This window comes from Ictidomys tridecemlineatus, chromosome 8, assembly GCF_052094955.1.
Source record: "Ictidomys tridecemlineatus isolate mIctTri1 chromosome 8, mIctTri1.hap1, whole genome shotgun sequence".
NCBI classification, from domain to species: domain Eukaryota; kingdom Metazoa; phylum Chordata; class Mammalia; order Rodentia; family Sciuridae; genus Ictidomys; species Ictidomys tridecemlineatus.
Genome location: NC_135484.1, coordinates 2,296,955 through 2,314,677, shown reverse-complemented (window position 1 = coordinate 2,314,677; position 17,723 = coordinate 2,296,955). Strand labels below are relative to the sequence as shown.

General features: G+C 39.6%; 1 protein-coding gene across 7 annotated transcripts in view; it reads left to right on the top strand.

Moving 5' to 3' along the window:
• Positions 1 to 17,723, top strand: part of Cep43 (centrosomal protein 43) — a 37,930-nt gene that overhangs the window by 5,627 nt on the left and 14,580 nt on the right. For 6 of the 7 annotated variants that reach the window (XR_013424680.1, XR_013424679.1, XR_013424683.1 and 3 more), the window contains exons 6-9: positions 4,312 to 4,392; positions 7,081 to 7,140; positions 14,039 to 14,265; positions 16,790 to 16,902. Coding sequence is in view for 2 of the 7 variants with exons in the window: in XM_078018753.1 (XP_077874879.1) it covers positions 4,312 to 4,392; positions 7,081 to 7,140; positions 14,039 to 14,265; positions 16,790 to 16,902 (481 nt within the window). In the remaining 5 variants the exon portion in view is untranslated. The remainder of the gene's footprint in view (positions 1 to 4,311; positions 4,393 to 7,080; positions 7,141 to 14,038; positions 14,266 to 16,789; positions 16,903 to 17,723) is intronic. The other variant, XM_078018754.1, reaches the window with a different exon arrangement.

Sequence of the window (17,723 nt, the reverse complement as noted above, 5' to 3'; positions counted from 1 at the left end):
GATGAATTTTTTTTAATTTAAAGGTTTTTTTAGATTATGTTTAAAACTGAGCTATTGATTTTGCTTAGTTTCTAAACGTTTTCAAATTTGTTGATTAGCAGTGATCTTCTTATTCTTAACCTTTCTTTTCAGAACTACTCCTGAGCAGGTCTGACTTATATTTAAATACTGTTTCAGTCAGTTTTTTGTTGCTGTGACCAAAAGACCTGACAAGAACAACTTAGAGGAGGAAAAGTTATTTTGGCTCATGATTTCAGAGGTTCAGTCCATGGTCAGCTGACTTCATAGCTCTGGGCTTGAGGTGAGGCAGAACATCATGGCAGAGGGGGATGGAGGAGGAAAGCACTTCAGCACATGGTGACCATGAAGCAGAGAGCTTTGCTCACCAGGGACAAAACATGAACCCCAAAGACATTCCCATGGTGACCTATCTCTAGCAACACTGTCTTGCCTATATTTAGACCCAGTTAATCCCTGTCAGTGGATTAATCCATCAGTTAGGTTACAACTCTCATAATCTAATCATTTCACTTCTGAACCTTCTTGCATTGTCTCACATGAGCTTTTAGGGGACACCTCATATCTAAACCATAATATACACATTAGTTTTACGTGAAGATACTGTCTTAAAGATGTAGATACATGTGTGACTATTCCAGATTTGTGGCTGAGTATGCTTTTTCAGTCATAGAAATTTCTAGAATGTGGATGGAAATGGGCCCGTGTATGTATGTATTCCATTTGGGGAGTCTAAGTGTATGTTTTCTACTGGGAACTTTGAAAATCAGTAAAGCTTGCTTTAGTACTAATTGAATTTCAGGCATGGTAAATATAGAGCTCAGAGGTATTCAGGATAAAAAAATGCTTCCAGAATTAAACAAGTAACAGTTCAAGATTAGAGAGGAAGATTGTACATAATTTTTTTTAACAAATGTTTGTGAATAATTGTTTTAATTCAAAGGGTGAAGTGATTGTTTCATGCCAAAATTTTGCTAAACAATGTGAGTAAGATATTGGTTGGGGGACCAAGTTTAGTAAGGGCACTTCAGAAGGCAGAAGAGGGCAGCAAGGCGGCTGGGGAGCTGGCTAGATCCAGGACCTGGGACTGATGGCCTCTGAGCCGTCGTAGCCCGTGTATTGCACCTTCATTCACTTATTCTTCAGTAAGTCAATAGGATTTTGTTGTCTTCTTATATGATGGACATTGTTATGTATTAGGGTATGAAAAATGGCTCAACAGTCTCCTGGACCTCAAGTCTACAGTTGGTGGCAGCATCTCTTTTTTGCACTCCTCTCAACTTCTGTGATCCCGAGGTCTTTTCTTTCTCCACCCGCCCTTTTGTTTTCTTTCTCTGTTACTCTCTGTCCTGATTGCAGTGGTAGTTGCATGTTTTTCTCTCTGGTCCTCTCTCTTCGTACCCTAGGTAACAGCTGGACTCTAGAGCCAGACTGTTGGGTTGGGACCCCAGCCTGCCACATTTTGGCTGTGTGAGCTGCTTTAGTTTAGAAGTCGATAATGGAAGCTCTCAGAGCAGTGTTGGCATGGAGGTGAGAGTGGGTAAACCCTGGCCTTTGTTATCACTCTTTCTTAGTTTTGTATAGTTACTATGTGGATGACTCCCTTAGCCATGCCTAATCCTCTCCCCTGGCTTCAGCTTGGAATTTCCAGCTCTTCACTACATATAGTAATCTGGATAAACCACTAGTACATTTAAGTTCTGTGTTAAAAAGCTGACTTCTAAAAAAGAAAAACATGACAAGAATAGCCTTCCTATCCCCCAAACCAACCTCAGTTCCAGGTGTTCTTGCATTCTTTCCTGGGCTCTGGAACTCCAGGCTCCACCCCAGGAGTGCTCCTCACATAGCCCTGGATGTGGTCACTTTGTTAGGAGGAATTCACTCTGGCTTGCATGCTCCAGATGTGGCAGCTGGCAATTAAGGAAAAGTTAATTACTGTAAGCTCTTCTCTGCTAGACATATGTTTGCACCAAGTTGAGACCTAGTAAAGCCTTTGCTTTGTGGTTGATGAGATTTGAGAGTAAAATAAATCAGTGTGTTCTTCAGTACCCTGTTCTGGTGGGTAGAATTGCAGCCTGCCCTGTCAGTTTGTCCTGACTCACATCTGTGATTCTTTCAGATAGACCAAGCATAGAACTCGTTCTTCAAAGTAGAATTGTTTTGCTCTCTAGATTGCAAAACAATTAAGTTGGACATTTTATCCCCACTTTTTGCTGTTTTTTTCCCCTCTTAATATTTGGGTATTTAGTCTTTTTTAGCTTTTCCATCATTTATTAGTATTTTACTCTATTACTTTGAAAGAAAACCTGATGTTAGAACAGAATAAAAAATTACAGGTTTTATTGTCCTTTGACTTTTGATAATAGAAACTAGCTATGGATTAACTTGTTGAGCTCAGTTATTAGGGCTTTTTGCCAAAACTTTATTTTAAAACTACCTTAAGAATTGAGTTACTCTGTTCCACATACTTCATTGTGGTTGACTATTAGTGTCTCCCGGTTGTAGTTCATCAAAAGCACTCTCTTGTTTCTGATCTCATCCTGGATCATTATCCTCTCCTTTAGCACCTTCATCATCCATCTTCATCTCCATTCCTCAGGGTTCTCACCTTTACAATCTTCACTGTTGCTGAATTATTTTTAAAATTCAATTCTTCATGTCTTCTTTCTGTAAAAATTGCTATGACTATCATAATGGTAATTTGAATCTCTAGATTCTTTGTCCTTAATCTCAGCTCCTGAGTGATACTGCAGGATTCTGTTTGTGTAGGGTTTTTTGTTGTTGTTGTTTTGTTTTTTGAAGTGTGAAACCTTGTGGAAGTTGAGTATCTCATTTCTGGAATGTGTTTCAGATCTCTGAGTATGTTTGTATATCTTTGTTGGATCACCTGTTCTAAAAATCTGAAGTCTGAAACTTTTTGTGTTTTCAGATAGGGATATTCAACTTGCATTCAATCTAGACTGAACTTAATTACTTGAAAGCAGCTTATGTCTTTTTGCCTGCTCTTATTGTCTTATCTTATTCTCTGCCTGAAATGATACATCTGTCCCATCACTCAGCCTGCAATGTTATCCTTGTGGTACTATCCACAGCTGGCTGACTGTGGTGTTTCCTCTTCTTGTTGTTCTCTCACTACTGGTAACTGATGTATAATTTAGAATTTATTTTGCTGATTGTTACAGTCACATATGTTTATCTTTGTCATACTACTAGATCACAAGCCTGTTGAGGACAAGGGTTTTCTTTTCATGCATCTGGTAGGATCAAAGACATGATGATTAGCTGTTGTTTGCTCATGGTCAGTGGAAAGTTTTTGAAGTCTTTGAGTGCTACATGAAAGACAGATTTGTAAAGGTTAGAGAAAATTAGAAGTAAAACCTGTAGGAAGGCGAATCTAGACAAAGAATGGAAGCAGAATAGAAATGAGAGAAAGATTACCCTTTAAAGAAGAATCAGCAAGATTTGGTAAATTAGTATTCTGGCAAGGGGCAGAGTCATAGAAGGCCGTGTGAGAAAGGAAGAGCTCAGAGATGAGCTATAGTTCCTAACCTGGGAGAAGATGCTGCCATTATAGAATGGGCTCGGGAAGAAGCCATGATGTATAGCACATTTTCATGTTTAAAAAATTGTGGTTGTTAAAGAATTTCTAAAACAAAATAGCCAGTATTTAATACACAGTGTCATAGAGCTTATGGTAATAATAACAAGTGAATAATTTTTGGAAGTGATTCTTATTCAGGAAATATTTTTAAAAACTCTCCTTTGCATTTGTGATTAAAACCTTGTGCTGAGAGACATATGTAACTATTGCACATATAAGCCATACTAGAATAGCTGCTTTAAAAATGCAAAAATAATAAAGGGGCATAAAAGAGAAATAGAGTACTACCGTTCGTAGAAACTGATGGTTTTTGTGAGAGTTGCTATTTGGTATTTTTTTTCTTGACATATAATGAAGGAGGGTAGAAAAAGTAGACCTTTGAGAATCACAGAATAATATTAGGAGAGAAGGGAAGAGAGAAAGTCAGTGTTGAAAAGATAGATTAGGGGCATATTGCAGTGCAACTAGGTGGCCTTCAAGGTGACTGAAATATTTTATAGGTAATTAGAATGTGGATGCATTTTTTTTTTTTTTGGTAAAATTAGAGGAAATCTGATAAGAAAAGTTATGTGAATGAGGCAAGAAGTAAAATGCCAATTTTTTACATTGTTTTTAAATGCTAAGATTCCTTTGAAGGATAATTTGTATACTCTTGTTTTATTTTTAAATGTGTTTTAAATTGTGATTTTTAGGGTGCACTGGATCTATCTGATATACATTCTCCACCAAAGTCACCAGAAGGAAGAACCAGTGCACATGGAACCCCCAGTAAGGTGAGTTAGCTGGGTATCAAAGTAACATCTGCACTGAGACTCCGAGGGCTCTTCCCTCTACTCTTGTGTGTTCTAGGTTTTCTTGTTCTTTTGTAACAAGGGCTCTGATTGTTCAAGGTGCCTTTTTCTTGTTGGTTAAGTATGTGTTTCAAAATTTCTATTCTTTTTGTTGAATTTTATAGGAAAAAATATGCCCTTAACATCAGAATTGTAGAATATTTGAATTCATTTGGTACTTTGAATATTTTCTTCCATTACCAAGGAGATTTGTTTACTTTTCATTTATAAATCCCTAGTTTGAGAATATTTGTTTCCAGAATATAATTGTTGTGTTGAATATTATATACTGTTAAATGGGTGGTCAGATTTAGAAATTGCAAATCATGATGGTTTTTTATATTAATGAGCTATTTTAATAAAATTTATGGGAAAATATACATACTATGGTTAGCTTTCTCTGTGTGTGTGTGTGTGTGCACACGTGCGTTTGTGCTTGTGTACTATTAAAGAAAAGACCTGATTTGGGGGATATGGTTTAAAGGAGCAAAAAATTGAGTTGAATGCTTGAATTTAAGATCAAGAATATACATATAGCAATAGAGGAACAAATATATGATTGTTAGGAAAGTTGGTGACTAACTGGAGTGTAGTTGGTCTTATTTAAGAATGGGCTTGGGTCATGGTTTAGTCTAGTCAGACTGCTGTGGTAAAACATCCCAGGAGGGGAGGCTGATAAAGAGCAGATGTTTGTTTATCCCAGTTCTGGGGCTGGAAGTCCAGGTTAAAGGCATGCAGACTTGGTGTCTGTTAAGGGCTTACCTCCTGGTTTTTAATTGTGACCTACTATATGTCCTCACATGGTGGAAGGGATAAGGGAGCTCTCTGGAGCCTGTCTTATTTATAAGGGGATTAATCCCATTCATGAGGGTTTAATCCTCTGGCCCTAATAGCTTCCCAAAGGTTCCCCTTCCTGATACTATTATCCAAAGGATTGGAATTTCAGCATATGAATTTGGGGGGACATAAACATGCAGTCCATCACAGGTTACATTTGTATTCTATGATCTGTCCTTTATTTCTACTCCATAGAAATAGAGTTATGCTGTGGAGTACATTCAAAGATCAGGCTGTGAGTTCAGGGTGGTACGGTGACTTTTACGTAAGAGATGATATTTTAAATCAGGGGAGTAAGCTGGGCATGGTGGCACATGTCTGTGAACTGAGCAGCTCAGGAGATTGAGGCAGGAGGATCTCAAGTTTAAAGCCAATCCTGGCAAAAGCAAGGTTCTAAGCAAGCCATTGAGACTCTGTCTCTAAGTAAAATATAAAATGGGACTGGGGATATGGCTCAGTGGTCAAGGGCTTCGGGGTTCAATCCCTGGTAGCAATAAAAAATTTTTAAAAAATTAAAAAATCGAGAGTCTTCAGAGGACAGTGACTCAATTGCCAGATGAGAACGCTGCCCAGTGACTGCTGCTGTTGGCACTGCTGCTGCTGAAGGTTAGAAGCCCAGAGAAACGTCGTGCTTTATTTTTGACTGAGAAAAAGGATGATTTTTTTTTCTTTCGAGATTCCTAGTTAGCATTTTTTAAAGCGAATTTTTTAAAAAGTTGTTTTCCCTCATGCTTGTGGGCGCTGTAATCCTGACAACAGAATAAGTCATGAGTAAATGTTAAAAAATTAATTGCTGATCAAAGAGCTTGTGGAAGAAAGACTTATTTTCCACAAAAATATCTGGCATTAGAGATTAAAATCAACTACTATTTATTTCAAAATAGTTACCAGCAGCATTGAGCTATTTGAAAGTTGTCTTTATAGCAAGTTATTTTTAAGGCAAATTAACAATGTGAACCTACGTAAAGTATATCTTTGGGTTAAAATATCAAAGTCTGTTTTACATACTCATTCTTAAAGAATTTTTAACTTTGGAGAATTATGAGAATCCTCAGTGTCTTAGGTTGTTAAATGTTGCCCAAAACTCTTACGTTCATTCCCGATTCAGAGGACAATGCCTGTCCTCAGGCGGAACCACCACGCTTCTGCCACTCATTTCTGTTCAGTGTGAGCTCCATGTCATAGTTGGCACCATAAGCTCGGGTTGCAGTGGCGCCTTCAGAAATAACTCTAGGTAGTTGCTGGCCAGGCTAGGGTGGGATCTGTTTTAAAAATGAATCCTTATTTTGTCTCTTAACATGCAATTGCCCTCTAGTTCTAAGGGTCTGGATTTGGGATTCTAGTACTTCTGCCACCCTCTTCTTGCCGGCTGCCTCCTCATGAGCCTTGAGAGCCTAAGCAGGGATGTTGTGGCCAAGGAGAGGGTCCCACCAGCCGTTAGGAACCAGCTTCGAATGCTCCTAGGAAGGTCAGGACAAGTATTCTACAGAGCTGCTTAGGAGCTGAAGCCAGGCCTGCTTAGAATACTACTAAGGCTAGTGTTGAAAGAAGCATCCTCCATCCGAGGATGGACAGATGGTGATGAGTGCCTACACTTGACCAGATACCTGCTGGAATTAGTAAGTAAATATGAGTTACGAAAAACTAAGAACTGCAGGCTTTGAAAAGGAACATACTAGATTTTCAATTTTTAAGAAATTTTTTAATTGGAACCTTTATTAGTTTGGTAATGAGTTAGTTTATTTTTAAAGATTGATATTATGTGGTAAAATGTCATTTTATTCTCATGCTCAGATACCAAGGTATAAAGGACAAGGTAAGAAGAAGACAAGCGGGCAGAAGTCTGGTGACAAGGTAACATGCATGAGGGCAAAGGAGAAAAGCAGCCTGTGCCAACCTACCCTTGGACTCATGGGCCCTTATGGGGCCTCCTCTTGGCCTGGGCTTTAGGTTTCCTTTTGAAAGGTCTCTGCCATATTACCTGTAATCAGAATATGAGGAAGTAGTCTGGTGTAAAACAAAAAGTAATTTGTCTGTTTTGTCCGGGTGAAAAATCATATTGTTACATTCTAAAATTATACTTTGAGTTTTAATTTGGAATTTGTTTTGTGGCAGTAAAAAAAGTGGAGTGCATGATCGTGTGCATATTAACACTATGATTTTTGTCTGAGGAAAATAGAATATCAAATTACTTTTTGGCTAAGTTTCAATGAATAAATTAAAGGCCATGCTTCGTTTTTACTAGTGTTCTGCCATGTTCTAGGCCTTGTCCACCTGTTGACCTTTGCTCAGGCCCCTCCTTACAGCAGACTGGAGGGGCCCATCCTGCACAGTGGTCAGGGCTGTGGCTGCTTTTTCTTCCTCCCCTAAAGGTCACAAAAATTGACTGAGCCAGTAGCTTAGCTGCATATAAAATTTAACTGTTAAGAGATCTTAGAAACATTATTAATACAGTTTTTACATATATTTAAAGTAAGACAAAATAATTTAATTTTCAGTCTCTGAGGTTATTAAACCTATATTGAATATTGGTTTATATATAGATTTTTTTCCACTAATTTGAAAACTTCCAAAATTAAAGCCTTAAAAATATTGTGTTTCTTTTATACACTAGCTTTAGTTTCAAAGGTTTCAAAGGTAAATTCTGTTGTATTCTCTTTATTCACATTGTTCTGCATTATTAAATGAGAAGGTGTTCTGTTAGCCAGCATGTGTTCCTGGAACATCTGCATAGTGACAGTCATTTTGCTAATTCTGTGGGCAAGACATACTGAACACAGTCTTCACTGAGGATTTCACAGTCTAACTGGAGAGGTGAAACTACCTTAAAGATAATTAATAATTAAGATTATAAACTGTGTTTTTACATTCTTTCAAATCAGGTGTTTTTTTTTTAAATTTTTTTTTTTTTAACTTTTAGGAAGTTAAAGAATGTTGCTGGATATAGTGTCACACACCTATGATCCCAGCAACTTGTGAGGCTTAGGTGGGAGGATTGAAAGTTTAAAACAAGCCTCAGCAACTAAGCAGGGCCCTAAGCAACTTAGTGAGACCCTGTTTCAAGGTAGAAAATTAAAGGGATTGGGGATGTGGCTCAGTGGCTAAGCACCCTCCCCATATCACCCCTGCTCCCCCAAAAAAGTTAAAGCATGTTTTTGTAGTATTGTTTTTATATTTTCATTAGTGTCATGGGTCTCTAAGGAGCCAGGACATTGTGAATAAGAGAGAAGCACATAGAGACATTGTGTCTGCTTGTGTGATGTGGTTCGCCTTCACTACTCTGGGCAGGGCTTCGTGTGTCTCCCTGATTAGGGGAGTGTTGGCGGGGCCCTGTCCTAGAGTTTAGGTCATGTGTTGGGTCCCTTCTGTTTCATTTGTTCCTGAGCCCAGGGTATTTCCTCTGTTGCCTTGACACCTTTTTCCTCGGCTTCCCTGGTCTTGTTTCTGAATCACCTGTGTGAGAAGTCTGTTATGCCCAGCATTGCCTCTCTCCATCCTCTGACAGATTACCTGTGGCTCTTTCCCCCCACCTTTCTGTTTTGCCTTGTGCATGCAGTAGGTTGCCTGTGTCCTTAACAGCTTAACCCAGAGACTTAAGTTGCATGTAGAGGTGCGATTATACCTGCCAAGATGCCAGGGGAAGACACTTACATTGTAGGTGAGTGACATTTACCAGGTTGTGTGTGGTGGAAGGAGCCCCGCCTGATTGTCCTGCAGGTGGGGACTGTGCATGCCTTGTAGGGTGTGCAGTGTAGGGGCTTGAGCTAAAGCAGAGTGGCCTGGGGTGCTGCTCACCAGGGAGCTCTGGAGCCCTGAGCCAGGAGTGTGGATGGATGTCTTCTCATTTCTTTTGAATGCAGAAAGGGACAAGTGTTAATGGCTCATTCAGAGACCTCAGTTGTTTTCAGGGAGGCTATATTTAGACTAGAAATAAATTGTGTGTGTGTGTGTACACAAATTTAATTGGGGTTGATCTAAAAGGTCTTATTTTGTTATTCAGAGACAAAGGTTGAATAGAAGATTTGGAATATAAGGAGGATAATTATTAATTGAGAATGCTTTTCTTGACTGAGTTAAAAATTTGGAAATATGAACACTTCCAGAGTATTACCTGTGATGATTTATTTCACTGTATACCATTTTGTTTTACCAGATATTGTCCTGGTTGTTTGGGAAAAAAATGTAAAAAATTATGAAAGATTTGGTAGGTTCTACTGACTTTGGTTTTACTGTTGGAAAACTGAGTAAGATATTAGATGTTTTCTGTTATTAATATTTAGGACCAGGTGCTTTTATCATAGAATGTAGTATGAAAGATCATCCATTTTATGGTTCTCAGGTGTTTTAGAACTAATGTGTTTTGAGGTACTTTTGCTTTAAATTCTTAAAAGTGACATTTCTTTTTTCATTGTTTTCCAAATTCTAGAATAAGTTCAGTTCTATGTGGACTCAGGGCAGTGATCATGGTCTCATTGCCGGTGTGTATTGGGCTTTGGCAGTCACCTAAGGGTTTTCTGGGTAAGCCAAGTATTGGGACCCCTTTAACTCACCCACGCCCCATACCCTCCTGGATAGGTGGATGGGTGAAGGGTCCAGACCACAGTGTCCTTCCAGTCCTGCTTGCCCAGCTCTGTGATCCCAGTCTCTTGAGCTTCTTGGACTTGACCTGGTGACATTTCTTGTCAGCTGAACCCGTAAAATCTGTGGGTGGGACAGGACAGCTGCCCAGGGCTGTCCTCCAGGCTGTGACAATTAGGAGTCGTGGTCCTGTTGTGTCTGTGGGAATTAGGTTGCTTGCAGATGGCAGGGGTAAGGTTTCTCTAGAAGCACTATGTTCTTGGAGAGTGGTTAGGTATTTGTTTTGGCTTTCTAGAAGTTTGCTGTTTTTGTTTTTCTAGGTAAGCAAACTAAACTTTTTGAATACATGTGTCTGCCACAGTGGTAGTGAAATCCTCTCAACACTTGGTTATTGAGTCATGAATCAGAACCAGTCTTTGGCAGGAGGGGATGGGAGGGAGGTGAGCAGGAGAGGAGGCATGGCATGGAAGAGAATTAAAAATAGCATAGAACTTTTGAATATTGCAAAACTAATAACTTCTTTGACTTGATGTTTCTCCTACTATGAACAGTGTAGATTAAACCATTACTTTGAGAGAAAAAAAAAATCTTTTTTCTAGGTTCTTAAGCCATTCAAGTGGTAGTTCAGTTTTTGGCTACTGGAAAATAGTAATGTTTTTCTCTGTGAAATCTGCTGATTTTCTATTAATCTTAATGATAGAATTCTTGATTATCAAGTATTTGATTGAAAAATATGTACTAGAACTTTCTTACAATTTAAATTTTCCATAAAGCTTTGGCGTCTTGAGCTCTATCCAAGGAAATTTAATGGCTGTTGTAGTAAGTTTAATGCCATCTTGTAGTCCCTCGCTTAGGAAAAGACAAACGTAATAACTATGAATTTCCTAGGGCTGCTCTAACAAAGTGTAAGTTGAGAGGCTTGAAAGAATAGGAATCTATTGTTTCACAGTCTGAAGTCCAGAAACTTGAAATTGAGATGCCAGCAGGCCTTATTCCCTCTTGGCTTCTAGGCGGCTGATAATCCTAGGTGTTCCTTGGTTTGTAGATTGATCACACCAGCTTCTGCCTCCATCTTCACATGGTAGTCCTGGATCTGTTTCTTAGTGGTGCTGGGGAATTGAACCCAGGGCCTTGGGCATGTTAAACATGCACCATATCTCTGAGCTATACCCCAACCCTCTTCTGACCTTGTAAGAATGCCAGCCATACTCGATTAGCGCCTACCCTCCTCTACCAGGGCGACATCGTAACTAATTACATAGGCTAAGGTCACTACTAGAAGTACTAGGAGTTAGGACTTTAATAAATCTCTTTTGGGGGACACAGTTCTATCTGGGGTCCCAGGGATGAATTCTAAGGCATAAAGTCATACTTCTTGGTTTTTAACAATAGGCTTAACCATAGCTACTTAGAAACCCAGGTAACACAAAGGTAGCCGAAATAAATTCTAGCAGATACCCACATGTATTTGTATTTCTTCTGTTGAAACTGCTCTAAAATGTTTATAGTGCTTTTGTTTTAATATCTGTGAAATGTTTTGATGACAAATCTTTTATTGGTGTGGATTTTTTTAATACTAAAAATTATTTGGAATTAAGTTTAGTGAATTCCTTAATTACCCAGTTGAGTAATGGCCTTTTGTTTATAATGATGGCTCTTTTTTTTTTTTTTTAAAGTAACAACCCATTCCCATGTTTAGAAATTGATTTGGAGAGCAGTTCTGGAGTAGATTGCTTTTGAAGTTTGTTGTTACTCCACAGAAAATAGAGCTATGTGTTTAGAACAGAATAATTCCTTTTAAAAATGTGTTGTAGCCAGACAGTGGTGTATACCTGTAATCCCAGCAATTAAGGAGGCTGAGGCAAAAGGATTGCAAGTTCGAGGCCAGCCTCAGCAACTTAGCAAGATCTTAAGCAACTTAGACCCCATCTCAAAAGTAAAAAAAAAAAAAAAAAAAAAAATTAAATTTGGAACTGTTGAACTGTTGAAACTGGACCAGGGACATGGCTCAATGGTAAAGCACCTCTGAGATCAAGCCCCAGTAGCAAAAAAAGAAAGAAAGAAAAAGAAAATTCTTGTAGCATGGTGTCCTAATGTCCTTCTCTATGAAACTTGTCTTCCTAAAGTTGGTCCTGCTGTTCATAGCAGGAGTATTGCTAACGCCAGTAAAAAAAAAATAATCATCATGGTACATGGTGGTTACTAAGCTTAGTTCATTATGTGGACTTAAGTTATGTTGATAAAGTGAATTCATAGGGAAGAGAGACCTTATTGGAATAGTTGGTATTTCTTATGCTGTTGTTTTGTATTTGCATTTCAGTTTACACCATGCCAGTTATCCTTTGAACTTTCTCAGGAGTGTCTTGAAGGAGAAAATCACTCTGTCTCTAATTGTAAATATCACAAGGTCTCAGGGTATTTATTTCTAACTGACTTATATCTTTGCATTTGCAAAGATATAAGTCAGTTATTATACTATTTATAAATGAGAAATACAACTGTCATGAATCTAATTAAATATACAAGTGCCATGATAACCTGTTTATATTTGGTAATACCAGGAAAACTTCAAAAAGTTGCTAGAACATTTTTTAAAGTTTCTGCCTCTTTGAAAATATCCTACATTGTCTAAAAGGATGGCAACTTGATATTTATCTTTTAGTAATTAATTTATCCTTATTAAATGGTATAGCTCTTATACAAGGCCCTAAAATTTATATAGCATATATCTTTCCTCCATCAACTAATTAGGGCATCTAACCAGTATATAAATGTGGACCCATCTTTAGGCAGGCATGACGCATGCTGCCTGGGTAGAGGAGGCTCAGCGTCTCTTGTGCATAGTGTCTGACCCACACTCACTCCCTGCCTCGGCACGGGCTGTGCTTATCGCTTGCCATGTTATCCATCCCTTCTGTCTCAATTCCCATTTATACTTTATTTTAAAAATGCTAACCAAGTTTTAATTCTTGAGGAAACTCAGGCCTAGAAAATACTGAGATTGAACAGTTAGTAGTTCAGTGTAGGCAGCATTCCAGATTCTTTGTTTGGGTGAATGCTTTTTTTAGAGTATCACAGGGATCTTGTGTATTTGGAAATTGCCATTTTAAACACATTAAACACATCCTCACAAAATTCAATCTAATAGGTTAAGGTAAGTATTAAGAGCTAACTTCTGGAATGAGACTTTGACTCTGATGTGACTTCACCTCTCACCTACCTGGGGGACCTTGACAAGTTTCATAAATATCTGTGTTTCCTTTCTTATATCCACAGAGGTAGTAGACAGTCAACCCACACCATAGCTTCGAAGATTAAATGAGGCGTCACATGTGAAATGTCTGAGTGCTTTCCATAATTGTTAGCTGCTGTTATTATTGCTGGCATTGTTTTGTTGTTGTTGTTAATATGGACATGTCTAAACACAAATGTGATCAAGGAAAGAATAAAATTAGGCTGTGAAATAACTGTGAAGAAGAAAGCCATGTGGTTCTTTGTGCTGACCTTGCTGTGTGCAAGTAGGGCGTGGTAAAAATACCTTAGAACTTCTTAACCTTGGTTTAAGATAGGCAGCAAGATGAATGTCCCCATCCTTGGGCCTCATGGAAGGTGCAGACTAGTGAGTGACTCTGGAATGCTGCGCTAAGCCAGTTGTCGTGGCCAGTCTGTTCCCCGTGGAAGCAGGAGTGAGTGAAGACAGCGTTCTCACCTCAGCGTCTTTGGTGCTTGGCACTGGATGGAAAACTGCTGTTTTGTTTCTGATAATACTTTAATGCGTGGTTCACTTCTGTGACATAATCTTCCTTTTCTCTTTCGATCATCTCCTGTTTGCAAATTGAAACTGTATTAAGATTTTTTTATGACATGTGAGAGGAAATGGATATGTTAATAAATGAGAAATACATTTACAAGTGGGATAGGCATAGTAAAGATACTTGCATTTACGGAAGGAGAAAGGAATGGTATACACGTATTTCTTTAGCATTTTTACCTGTCAGTAGTTGGCCATAGTAGGAAGCCTGGGGAGTAACGGATAGTTCATGGGATCACACTGCAGTTCATGCTACTGCAAGCCTCCCCCTCCCGCAGATTTGCTTATGTTCATCTGACTTCTTTATTTAAAATATTTAAGGTCGTCTCACCAAAGAAGTCTTTTCTCTCTCCCTCTTTCTAGAAGGCCAGCAATGAGGCCAACCAGAGTGACACAAGCATCTCCTTGTCAGAGGCAAAGAGCAAAAGCAGTCTGCACTCAGTGGCTCATGACAACAAAATTGGATCTTTCTTAAGCAATGCCACTTCAGAGGTCAAAGACACAGCTGGTCTTTGTCCAGATGAAGATGATTTGGAAGGAGACTCTTTCTTTGATGATCCCATTCCTAAACCAGATAAAACTTATGGTTGGTGAGTAGAATGTTTTTGGATTCTACTGTTCTCAGACTAAAGTTTTAAAGATGTAATTTATCAGTGCTTACATACTGTGTTTTAAAAAAAACTACCACTTTTCAGCCCTTTGACTAAGATCAAATGTAAAAACTAATAATTTAAGGGTTCTATAGTTATCAAATCCATAAATATGATCTTATATCATTAAACTTGTTATTTTGTAAAATAATCCCTGATTTATAAAGAAACCAGGTATGACTTATTTCATAGCTAACTATGTATTAAGTGCCTGCCATGTTCCAGGTCAGGCGTAGCAATGCTAGAAAAAGCAAAACTGCCCTCAGGAAGCTCATCTTCTGGCTGGAGTTAGAAAATCAGGAAGAATTACACCAATGTCTGCCAGATGATGGGGAAATTGTACCTGTGTGTGTGAGAGAGAGAGAGAGAGAGGTGAAGGGGCTGGAGATCATCTGGATTTCAGCATCACATCAGAGAAGGCCTCACGCGGGCACCTCCCTTAGAGGGCGCCATCTGAGCAAAGAGCCAGAAGAGGCAAGGGAGTCCACCAGGCAGAATCTGGGCTTGCAGGAGAGGAGATGGCATATGCAGAAGTGTGGACAGAAAGGGAAAGAGCGTGGAGTTTGTATGAGATGGACCCACAGAAGTGGGTCTGGACTAACCATTGAGTGTCTTTCCTCTGAGACTAAAAGGTGTCTGGCTGCTGACCTGGGTGGACGCAGGATGCCCAAGTAGGGGCTGTGTGGTTCTTTACTGTGGGTCATGGTGAAAGGGATGATAAATGGCTGTTTGGGGAAGTACTTTGAAGTTAGATTCCAAACGACTTGCTGCTAAATGCCAGAGGCCAAGTTAGTATTTATAGTGGTGCCAGGGCTCTTGGCTTGGATCACTATGAAGTTGAAAGCCATCTCCCCAGGTGAAGAGTGGGAAGGGCACTGTGTGTGGCATGGTGGAAGGTAGGAGCTAGAGCTGCCACGAGGCCTTGAAGCTGGCTGCTGGACGTGCACTCACTGCTGGGCCTGTGCGTCTGTGTTGCGGGCATGGCCCAGGCTGAAGATGTGAATGAGGGAGCCATTCAGTTTGTAGGTAATGTTGAACTGAGAGGTTGGAAACCAGCAGAATGACAAGGTTACCCAGTGATCAAGAAATATGCAGATGGTGGAAAGAGAAAGACGGGGTGTCTTTGCAGGAGGAAGCAGTAGGGAGCATTCCCATGAACACTGCTAAAGTCAGCCACTGGAGTTAGCCACGTAGAGGTCAGTCATGACCTTGATGGGTGATTTTATTGGAGTGGCGTGGCGGCAGGTTAAAGGATTAGCATGGGCTCAAGAGGAAACGATTGTAAATGGTCAACATGATGAGTTGTAAAGGGTGCCGAGGATTGAGGTTTTGGCTATATTCTGAGAAGTAACAGCCCATGTGGGTGCCTCTGAGAAGGGTCTGGATTTAAAATGGAGGAGGAGTGAGGGGAGGATTCCTGGAACGCTCCAGTGGTGGAATCCTGCACCCAGGGCAACAGTCTTTGCCAGAAGAGCAGAGCGCCAGTCTGCTCTTTGGTACAGAGGTGGATGTGGTGCCATCCACATTCTCGTCTGAGTTGAGTAAGGATGGAGACGGAGGGAGAAGGTGTGAAATCAGACAGGGATGTAAGAAGAGCGGACCATGGAGTGTGTGGGTGTGTGCAGCATGTTGGGCATCCCCCAGATGGGTGCTTGTGATTTGGAAGGGATTTGCGGCTTTCCAGCAATACGTACATCTGAGTAATAGTACTTACTAGTTTACTCCTATACTGACCTTCGGTGTGTTAATGGCTGATGGACAAGGGCTTCTGAAACAAATGACACAGACAGTGAAGATGCCAAACAAGTCAGTGTCGATTGTAAGATATTAAACAGTTCTGAAGAGAGTTGTGCTGGCTTTTTCTTTTTAAATATTATTTTAGTTGTAGATGGACATAATATCTTAATTTTATTTATTTATTTTTATGTGGTGCTGAGGATCGAACTCAGTGCTTCACGTGTGCTAGGCAAGTGCTCTACCACCGAGCCACAACCCAGTCCTGGGCTGACTATTTACTGACAAGCTTGCCGTGTGGATTTGTGATTGATCTGTAGTCTGTGTTGCCTTTTAGGTGTAATTTATTTTATTTTCTTTCTCTCTTTTTTTTTTTTTGGTACAGGGGATTGAACTCAGGGGCACTAGACCACAGAGCCACATCCCCAGCCCTATTTTCTATTTTATTAGAGACAGGGTCTCACTGAGTTGATTAGTGCCTCGCTTTTGCTGAGGCTGGCTTTGAAATCGCGATCCTCCTGCTTCAGCCTCCCGAGCTGCTGGGATTTACAGGGGTGTGCCACTGTGCCCTGCTACTTTATGATTTTGAAGTTATAAAGCGTGTGTGCTTTATTTCCAGCCATTGTGTGCATATCCAATTTTTACAAGTTGCTTTTATTCTAGGGGCAAAATAAAAGTGTTAGTGTCAGGACCTAAGATTACTGTTTCACTGTCACTTGCTTCCTGTTAGGAGAAGTGAACCTAGGAAGCCAGCGGGAAGCCTGGCTTCACTCTCAGATGCGCCCCCCTTAAGGAGCGGACTCAGTTCCCTGGCAGGAGCCCCCTCGTTGAAAGACTCTGAGAGTAAGTGCCTAAGGATGGGGGCTTGCCTACGCTGGGTGTTTCTTTCTCTCGTTAGGTAGTATATGATTGTTAATTTTTTTTTAGGATCATCGTAAATATAGCTCATAATTTTATCACTTCACCATTTCCTGTTGATATTTTTTCATTTCTTTTTTGATGTAGTCACATTCTGTCTCATTCATACTTTGCTTTTTCTCTGCCATCAGAATACTTTTAGGAAGATGGCTTTTTAGCTGAAATGTCATTTTTTTATATATAATGTGTATCTGCACATTATATATATAAAATGTTTATGTGTATATAGTGTATGTATATGCACACAGACTGCCTCCAACGTATGATGGTTTGAGTTGATAATTTTCCAACTTTATGTGAAAGCAGTGTGCACTTGATAGGAACGATACTTTTGGTTTTGAACATGGATCTTTTCCATGGCTAGCAAAATGCATGATCCTCTGCTGTGGTACTGGGTAGTGACAGTGGACTGCAGCTCCCAGGCAGCCACAGGGTCGCTAGGGAAACACTCTGCTAAGCTGGATTTTGAGCAGGTGAGGCCTATTAAATGTGTTTTTGGTTTACAACATTTTAAAACTTGTGCTGGGTTTATTGGATGTAATCCATTGTAAATCAAAGTACATTTGCAATTTTTAAATCATTTCTCTTTTTGGACTTTTAAAATGAGTTGAATTTAAAGTCAGGTAATTTTGAAACTTTTGTTCTGTGGGACCATTGTAATTATCATTGGAACATTAAGTAAAGCATTCTGTTTACATGAACTTGGCTATTCATGTGTAGTGTAGGGGTAAAGTTCCCTGTCAAGA